Genomic DNA, 19391 nt, shown 5'->3' on the forward strand with positions numbered 1-19391 from the left:
CATGGGCCCATTTGCTGTTCCTCACGTAAGACAATTTCCCATCTCGATAACTTTGCACTGGCTGTCTCCCATGATTGAAATATGTTACTTCCATACCTGTTTCTTGGAAATTCAATTCTCCAAATCAGTTCAAACATCCCTTGCACAAGTCTTTCTGGATCCCCATTCCAACCCCAGTTATAGACCTTTCCCCTCCAAGTTCACCAGGAATCTCATTTCTATGTCAATCAGTAAGCACTTGTCAAACACCTTTTCTGCACTAGGCACTGTGTTATGTGCTGATGATACAAAGAAAGGCCAAAAACAGCTCCCACTCTCAAGGAACTCATGCTCTAATGGAGGAGAAAGCATGTTTATTGAATGGAGTTGGTCAGACCTGCATTTAAAGACCAAGTTGACAGATGAGTGAAGGGTGAACTGGGGTAGGGAGTGATTGGAGGGACGGAGACCAACCCAAAGTCTATTATGAACATGAGACAATGAGGGCATTCCCCAGTGGTGGCACTTCATAGGAGAGAAGAAAGCACATGGGAGAAAGGTTATGAAGTTATAAATAACACAATTCAACCATGATTTGCATATGGAGTGGGGTGAGAGAGTGAGATGACGACACCTAGATTTCAAGCCTGCATCACTAGAAAGTTGGCGATACTCTCTATAACAAGAGGATAGTTAGGAAGAACGGAGGGGCAGAGAGGGAAGGGGATGAACACAATGCTGGTTATGTTGAGTTTAAGATGTCTATAAGGCATCTGGTTTGGATGCAGCTTGTGCTGCAAGACTGGAGATTGGGAGAGAGGTTAGGGCTAGAGGAATAAGTCTGAGAATTGTCTGCATAGAGATAATGATTAGATATTCCATGGGAACTGAGGAGTTCACCCAGGGAAATAATATAGAGGGAGCACAGAAAAAGAAAATAGGGCCCAAGAAAACCAGATAGCACCAGCTGTATTTTATTATTGTTTTGAAGATCGTATGAGAACATTTTTGTAAAGTGCTTCACAAATTTTCAATTACCACTTAAAGGTCAGGTATCATTATTCATGTCTGACCAAATGTAAGCTGGAATTTTCCATGTGATTCAGTCCTAGGGCAGCCTTGTCTTCGGGAGAAGGAATGGACAAATTGTGCAAGAACCATAAGCTTAATGTTGAATTTTTACAGGCAAAAAGTCACATTAAAACATCTCCCCTTGTAATTCTGATTCTAAATAACAATAACACTATTTCCTTGTAAGATGATGTAAACACAAAGTTGGATTTTTTTTATTCCTTTTTTCTTTCTGGAGTTCAGTTTCCCAGGCTCATTGAAAACATCGGAAGGATAATTCATAGCTGTGCTGGGTCAGGTGGGTTGTGATGCCTTCTGGATCTAAGCCTATTAATTGAAAACTGTATATACTGGGAGCTGTTATTTTGCTTTGGTAGTTTCACATATGAGACAGACCTTTTGATCCTCTGGATGGGACTCCAAGTAACCATTTGTTAAGAACCCCTCCCCCTCTCCCCCAACCCCTACTACTTCTATCTGGTGTATGTAGATGGCTGTATTACTTGGAACCCTGCCTGTTGAATCTCTGTGCTAATTTCTCTGCTTGTATTTTCAACACAAACTCATTTCTAATTAAAGTAGGACTGCTGACCCCTGTAAAGCTGTCTTTCCTTTAAAAAAAGCATATCAAAGAACTTGTGCTAGTAGACCATCCTGGGTGTGCTAGGGTGCTTGCTAATATAGAGGCTAATGTACTTGCCGAATACTCTAAGCTCCCCAAATCTCTTCAATACATTTTATTCCTATTCAAGGAATGTTGAGTTGTTCTAGATAATTCTGACATACCTTTGTGAAGTGAAAAGAATGCCAAAAATATTGTCCAATCCATCACTTTGTAGAGGAGAAAACTGAACTCTGGAGAGATTAGGAAATGCCTTTCCCAAGTCCCCAGTTCCTCTTCTTGGCAGAACCAGGACTAGAACCCTTGTCTCTGGTTTCTTCTTCTTTTATTTGCCCTGTGCAACACTGGATTTAAACATTTTAGCAATAAAAATTTTCTTGGTATTTTTAAAACAAAACTAAGTACTTCAATGATAGCCCAATATGGTTTCGTTAAAGCTCATATTTTGACAATTGTTCAGAAGGCCAACATTTCATAATTAATAGATGTTCAGCTGAAAGGCTGACCTTCTGAATGACTGGGCAAGTGCGAACTTAGAAAAAAAAATCCACTTTGGACTATTTATTGAAGCCTAAGAGCAGTTATCTTTTGGAATGAAGTACATCTTGGAACTGTACCTTGGAAATTGGCTCTCTATGTGAACATTTCACAAAGTCCTTTTAAAATAAAAATTCATGCTAAGTCTTCCATTTGAGTGTTATGCTAAATTTAAAATATGAAACTTTCTAAAAGGACTCTCATCTACCTTGATCTCTGTTACATCCTGTAAAAGGTCTCAAAGTTCAAACTTTTGGGAATCAGTTATTTTCAGTTTTTTCCTATGAATGATTCTTAAATTTTCCTTCTTGACTTAATCTGAAAGAGCCTCTATAAGCAGATTTCTTCCTCTCCTTTTGCATTCTATATTTGGGCCAATGAGCCCAATTGGTTAAAACAGGTTATTAATGAGGATCAGGTCATGGATTTGACATCATATTGGTCATCTGTAGAGTTCTCAAGAATACCAGTAACTCTTCACTTCAGATCAGTATCATTATTCACCAGGGCAAATGCACCAAAATCTGCTGGATCAATACAAGTGTCTCCCAACCTGTTGTGGGGGAAAAAGATAACACACAAGGCACAAGGTCATTGGCTGGAGATCAGCGATATCATTTTTATACACAGAGCACAGGATCCTCTGTCTTTAAGATTTCTAGATTCAATAGAAAAAAAGACCCCTACTCATCTCCCTGCACTCTCCAGAAAACCTCGTTGCTGTAATAGACATTTCCTGGTCTGTAGAGGACAATCACCTTCTTAGTTCTCTTTTCAAGAAACAGATAGGAGAATTTCTCCAAGTTTCAGGAAGGAAAACCATCAGATTCAACAGGAAGAGATGGAAATTATATGTGGAACATTTGAATAGTTCTCAGAAGGCATGGATTCCAGCTCATCCCTATGATGTACTCTCAGACTGTAATTTACCTTGTGATATTAGGCAGAGCACTTTAACCTGATCCTCAGATATATATGTATACATATATTTGTTTTGTCTTGTTTTTTCTCTGTGAAATAAGGTAGTTGGATTAAGCCGCCCCTAACATGACGTTTTGACTTTGAGATACCATGAGATGAGAAAATGTGAGTAGTGAAATTGCTGTAAGGGGAAATGATATGATTGGTTTCACAGAAGAATAAATGAACAGATATATGGATGGATTAATGGACGGGAAAGTATCTGTCAAACATTTCCTATGCGCATAGCACTGTTGACCTAAAGAGAAAGGTAAGACAGTCCCTACTTTCAAGACTTCACATCCGATGGGGCAGACAACATATATTTTCACCTAGGAATCAGAGGAGAAAACAGATTCGTCCACAGAGTGCCACAAAAACTCAAATAATTCGTCTTCTCTAATATTTCCTTTGATAAAACCACTGCTATATACGATGTTGAACCCTCTGAAAATTCCAAGGGCTTTGGTGATGATTTTTGTACATTTAGTGCTTGTGTAGGCTGTTCACAGGCTTCTAGGGGGTGGGACTATCACATCTGGAGAGGAAGTTGCCAGGTTAAGTCAAGGATTGCTCCTCCAGTCCATAACTTCAGGGTTAAACTAAGAGCAGAATTGGCAGTAGGAGTTGAGAGAATTGGTATTGCTGGGACTATTGAACTGATCTGCCCCTAATGACTCAGCATCTGGTACTGATAGTGTCAGGGATGGAGACCCCTTCTCTCATGAGCATGACTTTCCTCAAGTTGTGTGCTATCCACAAAAGAACTGACTGTACCCTGAAGAAATTGGTGAAGAAGAAAAATCTCACTGTCATCACTGTCTTGACTAGCTGCCCTGATACCAGAAGCATGTCACCTGGAACATAGTAAATACCTAACAATTACTTTTCCATGGATTGATTCATTCACTCTGAGATGGAAAGTTGGTATTAGGGTCTAATGATTCTGAACTACTTTTCATGAAAGGCAATGGATTCATCACCTCTGGCTACATTTTTGCAAGGACATGGTAAATATAAGCTGAAGTAGAAAGAATTTGAATTATCTGCAGCACTGATGCATTCTTTTCTTGGGTCCCCTTCTTTTCTAGGCTGCTGACATCCTGCTACAGCATGGAGCCTATGTAAATGTCCAAGATGCGGTCTTTTTCACCCCTCTACACATTGCAGTGTACCATGGTCATGAGCAGGTAAACTAGAAATTGTGGTTTGTTCTAGCTCTCAATTACATTGGTTTCTCTTGGAGAAGAGAGGGTTAGGACCTCTGAAGCATAAGATTTGGAGATGTACCTAGTGATGCAACTGGTTAGCATCACTGTTCTGCCCTCTCCCCTTCCCAGCAACTCAAGTTACTATGGAGCTGCTGCTAGTCTTTCCCCATCCTTGCACAGGTCATTCAGTCAATCAATAAGCATTTACCTTCTATATCCTAGTCACTATGCTAAGTGCTAGGGATACAAAGCAAGGCAAAAAATGTTTCCTGTTTTCAAGAAGCTCCTAGTCTGATAGGAGAGATGATACACAAACAACTGTGTGCAAACAAGATAAAACTAGAGATTATAAACAAAAGGGAAGATAATGTTAGCATTAAAGTGTACACACATACACACACACACACACACACACACACACACACACACACACACACACACACACACCCCACCACCACCACCACCACCAACAATAACAACATTTGACTTTCCTCATTATTGCAAAAGATGCAAATGCCCCTGAAAGTGAGAAAAGACAGATTCATAACATAATACTTGAACTACAGGGTGGAAGGGGCTAGTCATCAGATTGAGAAGACATTCCAGGAAATGTATCTCCCTTGAGAGGAGCTATTGGGTCACCACACCATGCAAAAGCACTGAGGAACCTCTCCTAGAAGCCATGAGAAGGAATACAGTGCCAAGGATAATCTCTAAGACCATGAGGCCCTTTGTGACCATTGATCAACTTCAAAGGGATTCCTGGGAAGCAGAGCTGTGATTTCAGCTCCTTATGTCCAATGATACATTGCTTGCCTTTTGCATTCCATGAACTTGGGTAGCTTTCAGAACCTGGACAGCATTTGACAGACCTGAAAATTCAGTAGGAGGGGCAGTGCTGCCTCCTGTCTGCCCATAGGCCAGATTGCTGGTGCTGGGAAGCCTCTCAAAATGCACCAAGTCTATGCCATTCTCACTTCACTTCATACAAATCAAGCAAAAGTGGTGAATTAACTTGACTTTCTTGTGGTCAGTCTGAACTTAGAGTGAGAACGGGCCTGCACAAACATTAGAGTTCATCAAACATCTCTTCATTTCTGTCACTTAGGAGAATATGTATAATGCAACACCTGAGAAATGCCTCTATTCAGCTGTCATAGACAATCATCCAGATAATTCTAGCAAGGAAACCTCACCAATTTTTCCTAAATTACATTTCAGGTGTTAGTGCTTAGTTATTCATATGAATTCCTCAGCTCTGATTTTTACTTTGCATGGGCAGACAGAGTCATCAGGAAGATTGGACCCACAGGCTGCCATGTTCAGTCTGAAACTGAATATTCCACCCATCCATCCACCCATTCTACTTCCTGATTCACTTTGATGCTCTGTGATGATAACTCGAATAGTCATAGCTTTCTCCTTGGAATTTATCTGAAACTCTAAGTAAGAAAATAAGAAGATACAACTCAGGTTAAATCCCAAAGGCCAATCTACTGGAAAACAACACTAAAATATGCTTTGGTGATCTCATTTCAGCCTTCTCCATTTATGTCTGTTGGGTTGTTTGAGAGTAGTCAGCTGTCTTTGGAAATATACTTCACTGCCCTTCAGGAGAATCTTAGAGTGAAGAGCAAGCCTCTATCTGCATACTTGGCTGTTCCTTGTCACTTTTACCCCCAGAAATAGGCACATGCTTGGATACTCTCCGAGCTGTGAAGCATGACCTCCAGCCAAAGTCAATTTCTCGTTTCATTGATGTGTTACTTAGAGAGCACTGGAATGCACCAAAGAGTTAGGCATCGAAAATGCACTGGAGGGGGTGAAGTCAAGAAGATGTAGAAGAGGCAGGAAGTAGCCTGAGCTCTCCTTAGTTTCCTTCAGAAATAATGGTAAAGTAAGCCTCTGAAAGAATTCTGTTATCAACAGAATCCATAAAAAGACAGAGTAAAACAATTTTGCAACAAACAATAACTTAGAAGGATTTTAGGAAAGGTCTGTCTCACTTGGGTAAAAGGGGAGGGCATCCCAGTGCAGGCAGTATCCAGGCAAGCAGTCCAGGGAGACTCTTAGTCATAGGACAGATCAGCAACCAAGCCCCCCTGGTTGTGGCTCAGCAGGCCAGTAGCACAGTAGCAGGCAACCTGTGAGCCTGGGAATCCAGAACACAACAGGCAAAACTATTGAGACAATCCACAAAACAATTAGCTGAACCCCAAGGTCTGATCTTTACCAGCTGCAGGTGTGAAAGCTCACCCTGAAAACTGTAGCAAGGAGCTTGTTAGAGCTGACTCCAGCACAGCCCTGACCAGGGATCAATGAGGGTAGAAGTATATACCTTGTCTTTCTGATGGGGTCCTTGGATCTGTTGTTTATACTTAACTACTCTTCTTTGTTATAAAAGGAAAATGCATTCACAGGGTGGGGGATGAGAGCAAGGATGTATTCAGAAATGAGAGTTGATTTGTAGAAAAAAGGGCTTTACTAAAATTTCTTTTTTATTATTAAACAAAACAAAACAAAACAAAAAACTACAGGCAAGATGAGGCCAGGTCACCCTAGTGCAGTAGGCAAGCCATCAGCCCCAAAGGCCCTAGCTCAAAAGCCAGTGACCAGATCCCTAGTCCCAGTGCCAGAAGCTTGCCCCTTCTACTGCAGGAGCAAGGCTCAACTTTTAAAAATGAGCAAAAAATAACAACAGAAAGAGCCGTGACCACAGAAAGCTTCTATGGTAACAGAGGAGATCAGAACACTGACTCAGAAGAGGGCAACCATGTTGAGATGTCTACACGTAAACCCTCAAAGGGGGATAGAACTTGGTCTTAAGGCCAAAAGTCCTCTTGGAAGAGCTCAAAAATTTTAAAACTCATGTAAGAAGGGTAGAAGAAAAATCTGGAGAAGAAATGAGAGTTATGAAGGAGAATGAAAAAACAAAAAAGTCAACAGCATGGAAAAGGAAGCACAAAAATTGACTAAAGAAAACAACCACTTTAAAAGTAGAATTGGCCAAATGGGTAAAAACAGGTACAAAAGTGAACTGAAGGAAATAACTCCTTAACAATTAGAATTGGCCAAGTGGAAGCTAATGAGTCTATGAGACATCAAGAATTAGTCAAGCAAAATCAAAAGAATTAAAAAACAGAAGAAAATGTAAAATACCTGCTTGGAAAAGCAGCTGACCTGGAAAACAGATCCAGGAAAGATAATGAAAGAATTATTGGACTATCTGAAAGCCATGATAAAAAGGAAAAAAGAGCCCAGACAGCATATGTGAAGAAATCATGAAGGAAAACTGCCCTGATATCCTAAAGCAGAAGGTAAAATAGTCATTGCAAGAATCCATCAATCACCTCCTGAAAGAGATCCCAAAATGAAAACTCCAAGGAATGGTATGGCCAAATTCCAGAACTATCAGGTCAAGGATAAAATACTGCAGGTAGCTGTAAGGGTAATTTAAATGGGAAGATCTTTCCCACTCATTAATAGGCCTATGTGACCTAACCACATGGAAGCCTAAGTCACATGTAGTAAGAGGAACTTGCTGAATGGGTGGAGCAGAGCTGGGAGAAAGTTATTGAAAGGAGTTAGGTTGGAAAGAGAGAGGACACAGGCAAGCAGACAGCTTGGCTCCTGAGTGTTTGTTTGCTTGTGGAACGCCCCAGATGGAGGGGAGCTTGGTAATGGTGTTGTCTCCTGCAGTGCTAATGTGTATTGACTTCTTGACTGATTTGGCTTTCTGGTTTAGGAATTTGGTTTTCTGATGTCTGAATAATGTTTTTACTTCTGTCTTCTATATGGAAAGTCTGATATACTTTGTGATTGAGAACTACTTCAGCATATTCAAAATCACCACTTGTGCTGTGAATATTGCCTTGGCAGTACAGTAGCCAGAAAGAAATAATTCAGATATCAGGAAGGCACAGTCAAGATAACACAGGATTTAGCAGCTTCTACATTAAAGAATCAGAAGGTTTGGGATATGATGAAGGCAAAAGAGCTTGGATTACAAGAATCAACTACCCAACAAAACTGAGCATAATCATTCAGGAGGAAAAGATAGACATTCAACGAAATAGGTGACTTTGAAACTGTCCTGATGAAAAGATGAAAGCTGAACAGAAAAACTGGATCTTCAAATACAAGACTCAAGAAAACGTAAAAAGGTAAACAGAAAAGAAAAAGAAAACACAAGGTATTCAATAAGGTTAAACTGTTTGCATCCCTTCATGGTGAGATAAAACATGTAACTATTAGTTAGAATTATACTTGGAGGGTATGGGTATAAGTTCATTTTGATGTGATGATCAAAAAAATGATTAAAGGATGAAAAAAGGATTGAACTGGGAAAAGAGGAAAGGGGAGGGCAGAATGAGATAAATCATATCACATGAAAAGGCACGAAATAGAGTGGTGGATCAGTGGAATAGATTAGGAACACAAGATACAGTAGTAAATGATTATAGTAATCTACTGTCTGGTAAATCCAACGACTCCAGCTTTGAGAATAAGAACTCTTTAACAGAAACTGCTGGGAAAACTGGAAAATAGTGTGGCAGAGACTAGGGGGAAAGGAGGGTGGGAGTGAGCATTGTTTGAACTTTAGTCTCGTTGGATTTGCCTCAAAGAGAGAATAGCATATACATTCAGTTAGGTGGAGAAATCTATCTTACCTTATAGGGAAATAGGAGGGAAAAGAGGAAGGAAAAGAAATGTGGAACTCATAGAAGGGAGGGCAGATTGGGGGAGACAGTGATCAGAAGCAAAACATTGGTGAGAAGGGACAGGGTGAAAGGAGAGGGAGAAGCCTGAAAAGAGGGGTATAGGATGGAGGGGAAAAACATAGTAATCATAACTGTGAATGTGAATGAGATGAACTCTCCCACAAAATGAAAGCAAAGAACAGACTGGATTAAAAAACAGAATTCTACAATATGTTATTTACAAGAAACACATGTGAAGCAGTGAGACACAAACAGAATAAAGGTAAAAGGCTGGAGCAGAATATATTATGTTTCAGCTGAAGTTAAAACAAAAGCATGGGTAGCAATGTGGATCTCAGACAAATCAAAAGCAAAAGTACATCTAATTAAAAGAGATAAGGAAGGAAACTACATCTTGCTAAAAGACACCACAAACAATGAAATAATATCAATACTAAATGTGTATTCTCCAAGTGGCATAGCATCCAGATTCTTAAAGGAGAAATTAATGAGTTAAAGGAAGAAATGTACAACAAAACTATACTAATAGTGGACTGCAACCTCCCCCTCTCAGAACTAGATAAAACTAACCACAAAATAAATAAGAAAAAAGTTAAGAAGATGAATAGAATTTTAGAAAAGCTAGATATAATAGACTGAAGAAAAAAATCTGAATGGCAATAGAAAGGAATATAGGTTTTTCTCAATGGTATATGGCACCTACACAAAAATTGACTGTGTAATAGGGCATAAAAGCCTCACAATCAAATGCAGAGAGGCAGAAATATTAAATGCATCCTTTTAAGATCACGATGCAATAAAATTACATGTAATAAAAGGCGATGGAAAGATAGATTAAAATTTAAATGCAAACCAAATAATTTAATCCTAAAGAATGAGTAGGTCAAACACCAAATCATAGAAACAATCAGTAATTTCACAAAAGAGAATGATAATGAGAAAACATACCAAAATTTATGTGGTGTAGCCAAAGCAGTACTAAGGGGAAATTTTATATCTCTAAATACTTACATGAATAAAATGAAGAATAAATGAATGAATTGGGCATGCAATTTAAAAAAGGTAGAAAAAAAACAAATTAAAAATCCCCTATTAAGTACCAAATTAAAATTCTGAAAATCAAAGGAGAGATTAATAAAACTGAAAGTAAGAAAAAACATAGAATAGTAAATGAAACTGAGCTGATTTATGTAAAAAAGACAAACAATAAAATAGATAAACCTTTTCTTAATTTGATTTTTTTAAAAAAGAAGAAAACCAAATTACCAGTATCAAAAATGAAGTGTGAATTCACCACCAATGAAAAGGAAATTAAAGCAATAATTATGAGCCATTTTGCCCAATTGTATGCCAAAAAATCTGACAATCTAAGTGAAATAGATGCATTTATAAAAATATAAATTTCCTAGATTAACAGAAGAGGAAAATAAAATACTAAACCCCATTTTAGAAAGAAAATGAACAAACCACCAATGAACTCCCTAAGAAAAAATCTCCAGGGCCAGATGGATTTACAACTGAATTCTACCAAACAGTTAAAGAACAATTAATTCCAATACTACATAAACTATTTGAGAAAATGGATGAAGAAGGAATTCCACCAAATTCTTTTTATGGCATGAATATGGTGCTGATACCTAAACCAAGAAGAGCCAAAACACAGAAGGAAAATAATAGACCAATTTCCCTAAGGAATATTGATGCAAAAAAATTTAAATAAAATATTAGCAAAGTGATTATAGCAATTTATCAGCAGGATAATATACTATGACCAGGTGAGATTTATACTAAGAATGCAGGGCTGGTACAATATTAGGAAAATTATTAGCATAATTAACTATATCATTAACAAACTAACAAATCACATGATTATCTCAATAGATACAATTTTTTTTTTTTACAAAATGCAGTTCCCATTTCTATTAAAAACATTAGAGTGTAGGAATAAATAAAGCTTTCCTTAAAATGGTAAGTGGTATCTATCTAAAGCCATCAGCAAGCATTATGTGTACTGGGGATACACTAGAAGCCTTCCCAATAAGATCAGGGGTAAACCAAGGATGTCATCATCACCACTATTATTCAGTATTGTACTAGAAATGTTAGCTGTAGCAATGAGAGAAGAAAAAACAATTGAAGGAATGAGAGTAGGCAATGAGAAAATAAAACTATTTTTCCTTGAAGATGACATATATGTGTATATATATATACATATAATCGATATATATATATATATATATATATATGCTTGAGAATCAACTAAAAAACTACATGAAATTAACAATTTTAGCAAAATTGCAGGATATAAAATAAAACCATAGAAATCATCAGCATTTTTATATATGGCCAACAAAGTTCATCAGGAAGAGATAGAAAGAGGAATTCCATTTAAAAACTGTAGGCGATACAAAATATTTGGGAGTCTATTTGCCCAGACAAATCCAGGAACTATACGAACATAACTACAAAACACTTTTCACACAAATAAGGTCAGATTTAAACAGTTGAAAAAAATATTAATTGCTCATGAGTAAGCAGAACTAATATAAAAAAATAACTACTCTACCTAAATTTATGTACTTCTTCAATGCCATGCTAATCAAAGTACCTCAAAATTATTTTATAGAGCTAGAAAAAAAGGATAACAAAATTTATCTGGAAGAGCAAAAAGCTAAGAATATCAAGGAAATTGATTTAAAAAATGCAAAAGAAGGTGGCCTAGCCTTACCAGCTCTAAAACTATATTATAAGGCACCAATCATCAAAACTATTTGGCACTGTCTAAGAAATAGAGTGGTGGATCAGTGGAATAGATTAGGAACACAAGATACAGTAGTAAATGATTGTAGTAATCTACTGTTTGGTAATGCAATGACTCCAGCTTTGAGGATAAGAACTCTTTAACAAAATCTGCTGGAAAAACTGGAAAACCATATGGCAGAAACTAGGCATAGACCAACATCTTAGACCTTATACCAAGATAAAGTCAAAATGGGTACACAATTTAGATATAAAGGCTGATACTATAAGCAAATTAGGAAAGCAAGGAATAGTTTATTAGATTAGAAAGAAAGTAGAAAGATGGGAAACATTTTTTTACAGCCAGTGTTTCTGATAAAGGCATTTCTAACATATATAGAGAAATGAGTCAAATTTATAAGAATTATGAGTCATTTTCCAATTGATAAATAGTCAAAGGATATGAAGAGGCAGTTTTCAGGTGAAGAAATTAAAGCAATCTATAATCATATGAAAAAATGCTCTAAACTACTACTGATTAGAGAAATGCAAATTAAAACAACTCTGAGGTATCACATCACACTGATCAGATTGGCTAATATGAGAAAAAAGGGAAAATGATAAATTTTGGAAAAGATGTGGGAAAATTGGGACACTAGTGCATTTTTAGTGGAGTGTGAACTGATCCAACCATTCTGTAGGGGAATTTGGAACTGTACCCAAAGGGCTAAGAAAGTGTGCATACGCTTTGATCCAGTGATTCCTCTACCTATCTCTATCCCAAAAAGATTATAAAAAGAGAGAAAGTACAGACAGGTACAAAATATTTATGCCAGCTTTTCTGTGTTGGCAAAGAATTGGAAATTAAAGGAATGCCCAACTATTGGGGAATGGTTGAACAAGTTGTGGTATATGAAAGTAATGGAATACTATTCTGCTATAAGAAATGATGAGCAGGAGGATTTCAGAAAAAAACCTAGAAAGACTTACATGAACTTATGATGAGTGAAATGAGTACAACCAGGAGAACATATACAGTAACAGCAACATTGTGCAATGATCAACTTTGATAGACTTAGATCTTCTCAGCAATGCAACAATCCAAGACAATTCCAAAAGACTCGATGGAAAATGATGACCACATTCAGAGAAAGAACTATGGAGTCTGAATGCACATAGAGGCAGACTATTTTTACTTTTTTGTGTTTTTTTTTCCTTTTGTTCTGTTTCTTCTTTCCTAACCTGACTAATGTGGGAATATGTTTACATGATTGTACATGTCTAGCCTACATCAGATTGCTTGCCATTTGGGGGAGGGGCAAGGGAAAGGAGAGAGAAAAAATTTGAAATTCAAAATCTTATTAAAATGAATGTTGAAAACTTTCTTTATATGCATTTGGAAAAATTAAAATGCTACTTACCAAAGGAGAAAAGAAAAGAAAATACATTGGAAAGTGCCAACTCCAAAAACTGAGATGATTCAAAAACTCTGCACTTCTCTGGTTCAGTAGCAGCAAGGATGTACGCTGTGCATGCTATCTGAGGAGCTTTCCTCTTTGGAGATTAACTTCATCATTCAGCAGTAACATAAAGGGAATCTTTACACGTTGGGCGGGGAGATAAGGTTGTTTACTTGCTGTGAACGTATCGTCACAGTCTTGTGAAATTATGCTAAAATGGGCATGGGACTTTTATGATAAGCACTTGGACTCCTCCCTGCCAGGGAAGGCACCACAAATGCAATTTATGGCTGCAATGGTCCTCTCCTGCATTATGCTGACAAGGAGAATGGTACATTAGCTAGAAAGAAATGTGCTTGATATGTCAGCCCTCTGGCCATTCATTTATTTATTTCTCTGGAGAAGAGTTGATGTTTCCTACTGTGGCCAATATTCCCCAAAGTGTATAATCCTGGGGCTTAAGAGACAATAGATTTTAGAGATACTTTGTGCCTACTCTTTATAGATCTCATCACTGGGATTTATGAGGTGTGTGCATTAGTTCCTAGACTGTATATACTAGTGAATGCTAGTATCCCTAGAGGTAAAGGTGACTTTTCTAATTTCCCTTGAATATAAGGGAATAGTTTACGATATTGTTCACAATAGTGAACAAACACTTGGGAAGAGAATGAGCTCTTTATAGTCACAGGTGGAGTTTTTTTTTTTTCATTTTTGTTTTCAGTGAGATAAAATAGCTCCTTTTCCCTTTTCTCTCCATATTGCAGTGTTTTAGCCCAGCAGGGTCAGAGGAAGGGAGTTCAAATCTCCCCCTGGATGCTCACTGTCTATGTGATATTAACCCTTAACCTCAATTCCATCATTGGTAAAGTGAGGAATTTGGACTAGACAATTTCTGAAACCCATCCCCACCCTAGAGATATGATCTCATGCATTGGTGGGTTTTGCCATATTTTAGCCAATGCACATGTTTGTTGCCATGTTGGAAGCCAGACCAGGCAGCCAGGACACCCTTCTATTTTAGCTGCCCCTTAATTGAGTGTGTGTGTTGGAAGGGGAGATGTCTCTGGGAAGCCTATAAAGGTCCCACCAGGCAAGAGGGTAGAGATTTGCTGAGATTGTCATGATAGACAGTCCTCAGAGGAGCTCCAAGTAGGGGAGAGAAATGGTCGGTACTGAGACACCCCCAGGGCTCTGCAGAAACTCTGGAAGTCATCCAAGGTCTTTGTGGGGGAAAGAAGGGGATCTGAAAGGTGTGTGTTGTTCTGCTGTATTGGGAGCTGGCCCTCCTGTTTTTGCTTTTTTCTATTTGTTTGAAGCTAAGTGAACCTTGTTGGAGCCATTTCTACATCTGTAATGTTGGAGTTGGATGAGATGATCTTTGAAATCCCATCCATTTGTGATGTATTTAAGTGCTGGGGTTCACTCTATACAAGGAACAAGTAAAATCCCTTGGAGATGCTGCATGAGACTTTCATAGAGAACTCAGATTTCATGGAGGGATGCAGACTCAAAGAACAGTTGAGAGAAATAAGGTATGAGCAAAGCCTCCTGGATTTGACTAGAAGGAATCAGAGCTGACTTTCAAGAAGCCCAGTTCAATGGAATGTCAGTTGGATTGCAAGGTGTGAGGAAGGATCTGACTGTGAGGACATAGAAGGAACTAGCCTGCTGCACTCTGTAGTAGGAACCCATTTTACTTTGGCAACCATTACCTTCATTTGATTGACCAGACATCTCTCCAAAGGAGATGGAGCAGGTATTTCCCCCATTTGCATTATGAAAACAAAAACCAGGGCTCAGAGAGGATAAGGGACTCTTTAGATCTCTAGGTGTGATAAAGAGTCTTCTCTGAGAACACTGACAGTGTTACATTCCTTCATTCATCATATTTAAACAATTCTAATATCTGATTTAAATGAATGGTGTCTTTAGGTAACACGCCTCCTGCTGAAATTTGGCGCTGATGTGAATCTAAGCGGGGAAGTTGGAGATCGGCCCCTCCACTTAGCATCTGCCAAAGAATTCCTTAATATTGCAAAACTCTTGATGGAAGAAGGCAACAAAGCAGATGGTAAGATATTATTTTTAGCCAACAGAAAGCTAAAATGGTGGTTTATAAATTGTACTAGCCTTGGGTTGTTAAAAAAAAATTCAGACTCTGGTTTTGCTGTACCTATATTTTTAAAGTTTCTTTTTGAATTTCTTTGACGACCCTGAAATTGCCTCTTTTTCTGGAGCTCCCTGTGAACAGCTTTCTCTACCAAAGCAGTGGGCCTCCTTTTCTGAAGTTGTCTTTGGTCCCAAGAGGTTAAATGATTTACCTAGGTCATTCAGCCAGCACATGTCAGCCTGGACTGGAGCCTATCTCTTATGACCAGCGCTAGTCTAGTCACTATTTCATGTGGCCTTTCTTACAAAGGCTTTATTCAGTAATATCCTTAAACTCTGAGGTTAAGGGAATATTATAGAACAGCTTAGACTTGAATTTGTAGAATGTTCTAAAACAAGGCTTCTTAACCCTATTCATGAACATGAAAAGGAAAATATTTTGTGAATTTCCCTTTGTATGCCTATACATTTTATTTTATGCATTTAAAACATTCTGAGAAGTTCTAAGGCTTCCCCAAGATGTCCAAGGTGTCCATGATACAAAAATCTTAAGGATCCCAGCTTAGGAGAGGAAAAGGAGCTTTGTCCCCCCATCAGAGAATGGTCTCTCATAAGGTAGGGACTGTTTTCACCTTTGTTTTTCTCTCCGACATTCAGAGCCTTTCTTTAGTCAGCACTTCATTGACTTGGCTTGTGTCCTTGCCCCCTGCCCCTGGCCAGAGCCTGGAACATAGCTAGTGCTGAAAAAATGCTTGTGGATTGCTTGATATATCTTGAGTTCTGTTTTTAAAATGATTCAGATTCTTGACTGACTTTGTGAAACCTTCCTCTTGATTTTACAAATGTGGAAACTAGAGGATATTCCTAGAGATCACATTGTTTGGTTTGGGTTTGGCTTTTGACATGAAAAAGTGTGACTGAATAGGATGCGGCTGAAGGCCATGGGTCAAGTCTAGCTTCAGACAACTCTCATCCTAAGTGTCATTTGTGACCATTCATTGTTCAGAAGCAGAAAGAGAAAAAAAAAAAACATGGTCCCATCCACACCCCTGCCCACACCCTCCACTTTTTGGACACAAGTTCTCATAGTGTAGATGTGCTTACTGTGAAGTCCCCTCAGGCATGTAGAAGCCAACCTTCTTCCACTGACCCACAAGAGACCTAATTAAAAACACAGCTGGAAAGACTGCTGGCCTTTACTGCACATTACAAAAATGGACAAGATTGTCAGACCTTGGCAACTGCCAGCTTCTTGCTCCAGAGTACAGATTGATTTCCAGTTAATCCAGATAATCAGCAGTTTCACCTTTTTGTAATAAAAGCCCAAAGCTCCTACCGGAAAAGCAAGCAGGAAAGGAAGCCAAGGCTATTGTTATCCCAACAAAAGAAAATTGTGTGTGTGTGTGTGTGTGTGTTAAAAATTGTGATAATGTGGCTTTCTGTGTTGTGGCATGTTTGTTTAAAAAAAATCAAGTGTTGCATTAAATTAGAATACCATTCCTGTCTCTAAGGGATTGTGTACTCTGGGGGCTTGGGAGTCATTCACGTTTCTGGTGGAAGTGTTGTGATTATATTCAATAGATTCAGTTGTGTTTGACTCTTCCTGCTCTGTGCACTATACTGTCCATGTTTGTTTGTTTGCTTTTTAACAAAGATATTGGAGTCACTTGCTCTTTCCTTCTCCAGTGGCGTAAGGCAAACAGATTAAGTGACCCTCAGGGTCCCACAGCTAGTAAGTATCTGAGGCCAGATTTGAACTCAGGTTTTCCATAACTCCAGACCCAATATTCTATCTACTGTGCCACCTAGAATGAATAGAGCTTTGCTTCTATCCATAAATCAATTAGTCAATCAACAAACATGTATTATCCTTCTTTGACCTCTCTTCTCTCAATCACTTAGTCAATCAACACATGTAAAAAGGCCTTCCCATGTGCCAGGCACTGTGCTACACTCTAGAGATACAAAGTCATAAGTGCCCTCAAAGACCATCCATTCTGACTGAGAGCAGGAACTTCATTCATTTCACTTTTTGTTATTAAAATAAAGTCCAGGCCTCTTCCCCTGATCATTTCTGAAGATCTCTGATATCAGAACAAATGTCACTTATGAAGGGCACGTCCTTAGGATCAAAAACTCCTTCTGCAAAACAACTGAAAGGTGGAACTCACCCACTCCCCTCCTACGTGCTAATATCAGACCGCATAAATTTAACATTTTGTCTAAGACTCACGCGTGCATTATATGCCTCCTACTCTCTCATTTTTAAAGATGTGGAGCCAGCATGACTCAGACTTCTAAGTGTGTTTTCCCCCATCTTCAAGCATAACCTTGATATTTAAGACCTGTTTGCGCTAAACCATTACTGCAAAAAAATCAACCGAAGGAGCCATGAGCCTCCTGCCCACCAGAGCCCAGTGCTTATTATTTGTCAGTTCATTTATTCTGAAAAGCAGGCTAAGCTTCCAGATGATTTGGTTTAGACTGGACCTTCGCCACGGAAAATGTACGAAAGGGGAAGATGAAATGAATGACCCGTAAAGGAGTCCAATTTGAAACCTGGTATTTACAAGGGGTTGTCATGGCAACCCAGAATGTCACAAACACTTTAGAATGAAAATAAATTCCAGCTATAAAATTAGCCAACTGTAATTCTGGAAATAGCCACCAAGGTTCAGGATGTTGAGGAGACCACCCTATTCTGAGTCCTATGTTTTAACTGTCTGGTCATCTTCCTCCAAATTCTGGGGTCAGTGACACCAGCAAAATGCAATGCCCCTTCCCCAAAGGAGAATGGACAAGCCAGAAGGTAGCTGCATATTGCCAAGTGAGGTCTTGTGATTTTCCTTTCTCATCAAGATGAGAAAAGGCCATATTCAACTGCAGAAGTCAGTCACCATGCCATGTGATCAGAGGGTCACATGTTGCAATCTGTGTAGAGGTCTTGATCTTTTTACCCAGCACCTTTGACACGCAGCAGGCTGGGATGGAACCCTTCATGCTGCAACCAAATAAATGAAGGTGGCTTTTTGTGAGGAGTGTCTGGGTGAAGGTATTCCATTCAGCCACCTTCTTTCCTACTCAAAACTCATTTAGGAGAGCTATTAGAAGAGCAATTTGCCCCTGAGAACAGCTTTCTTGTCCATTGGAGTAAACTCTTAACATTTTTCAGCTAATACCAGTGGTAAAAATGGTGAGGACGATGAGGATGATGATGACGATGATGACGATGATACTCAGGACAACAGCAAAAATGTAAGGTCCAAGAGCAGAGGCACAAACCCTGGTGCAGGATACGACCTGGTCTAGAATGACTTTGCAATTTAAACATTCTCCTCCAGATTTTTCCTAATAATGTTTTCTCTGTTTTCTGTCATTTTGGTCAATCAATTGATCAGCAAGCATTGACTAATTGACTGCTACGAGTAAGGAACTGTGCTAAGAAGCCAACCAGATCCTGCCCCCAAGGGCTTACATTCTGTGGGGAAACAACATGTAAGCCTATAACGATCCAAAGCACTGAAGCTGGAATTCAGCCAGACCCAGGATTTCAGGGGTGTAGGTAACTCCTGGCGAACTCAGTCCTTCCCCCAAAGAGGATTAGCACCAGCTCTAGAGCTGCGGAGCTTAGAGTTGCCTATGACCATTGAGAGGCGACTGTTTCTCTAGGGACACTTGGTTGAGTATGTGCCCAAAGGAAGATTTGGCTTCAGATTTTTCTAATCACAAAACCAATTCTTTATCTATTTCTCTGCTTAATTGTTCCATGTTAAAAAAAAAATACAAAAATAAATTCAAAATAATGTCAAGGGTGGTACTAGGAGCTGGTCGACCAACCATAGTTTCATATAGGGAGGGACACTCATTCTCATTTGTCACTGTAACTACTAAAATGGAGTCTCTCAACTGCTTCCTGATGGTGTAGAAAATGAATGAGGACACGTACATCTCATCTACTGAGATGAATCCTGGGCAACCC

The 19391-nt window shown here is 38.8% G+C and overlaps 1 protein-coding gene across 1 annotated transcript in view; it reads left to right on the forward strand.

Annotated features, from left to right (window-relative positions):
• TNNI3K (TNNI3 interacting kinase) overlaps positions 1-19391 on the forward strand; it is a 322872-nt gene that overhangs the window by 71839 nt on the left and 231642 nt on the right. Inside the window, 2 exon segments of the mRNA XM_072638208.1 lie at positions 4261-4359; positions 15236-15374. Of these exon segments, the coding sequence (XP_072494309.1) occupies positions 4261-4359; positions 15236-15374 (238 nt within the window).

Source organism: Notamacropus eugenii, chromosome 2 (assembly GCF_028372415.1).
Source record: "Notamacropus eugenii isolate mMacEug1 chromosome 2, mMacEug1.pri_v2, whole genome shotgun sequence".
Classification (NCBI taxonomy): Eukaryota; Metazoa; Chordata; class Mammalia; order Diprotodontia; family Macropodidae; genus Notamacropus; species Notamacropus eugenii.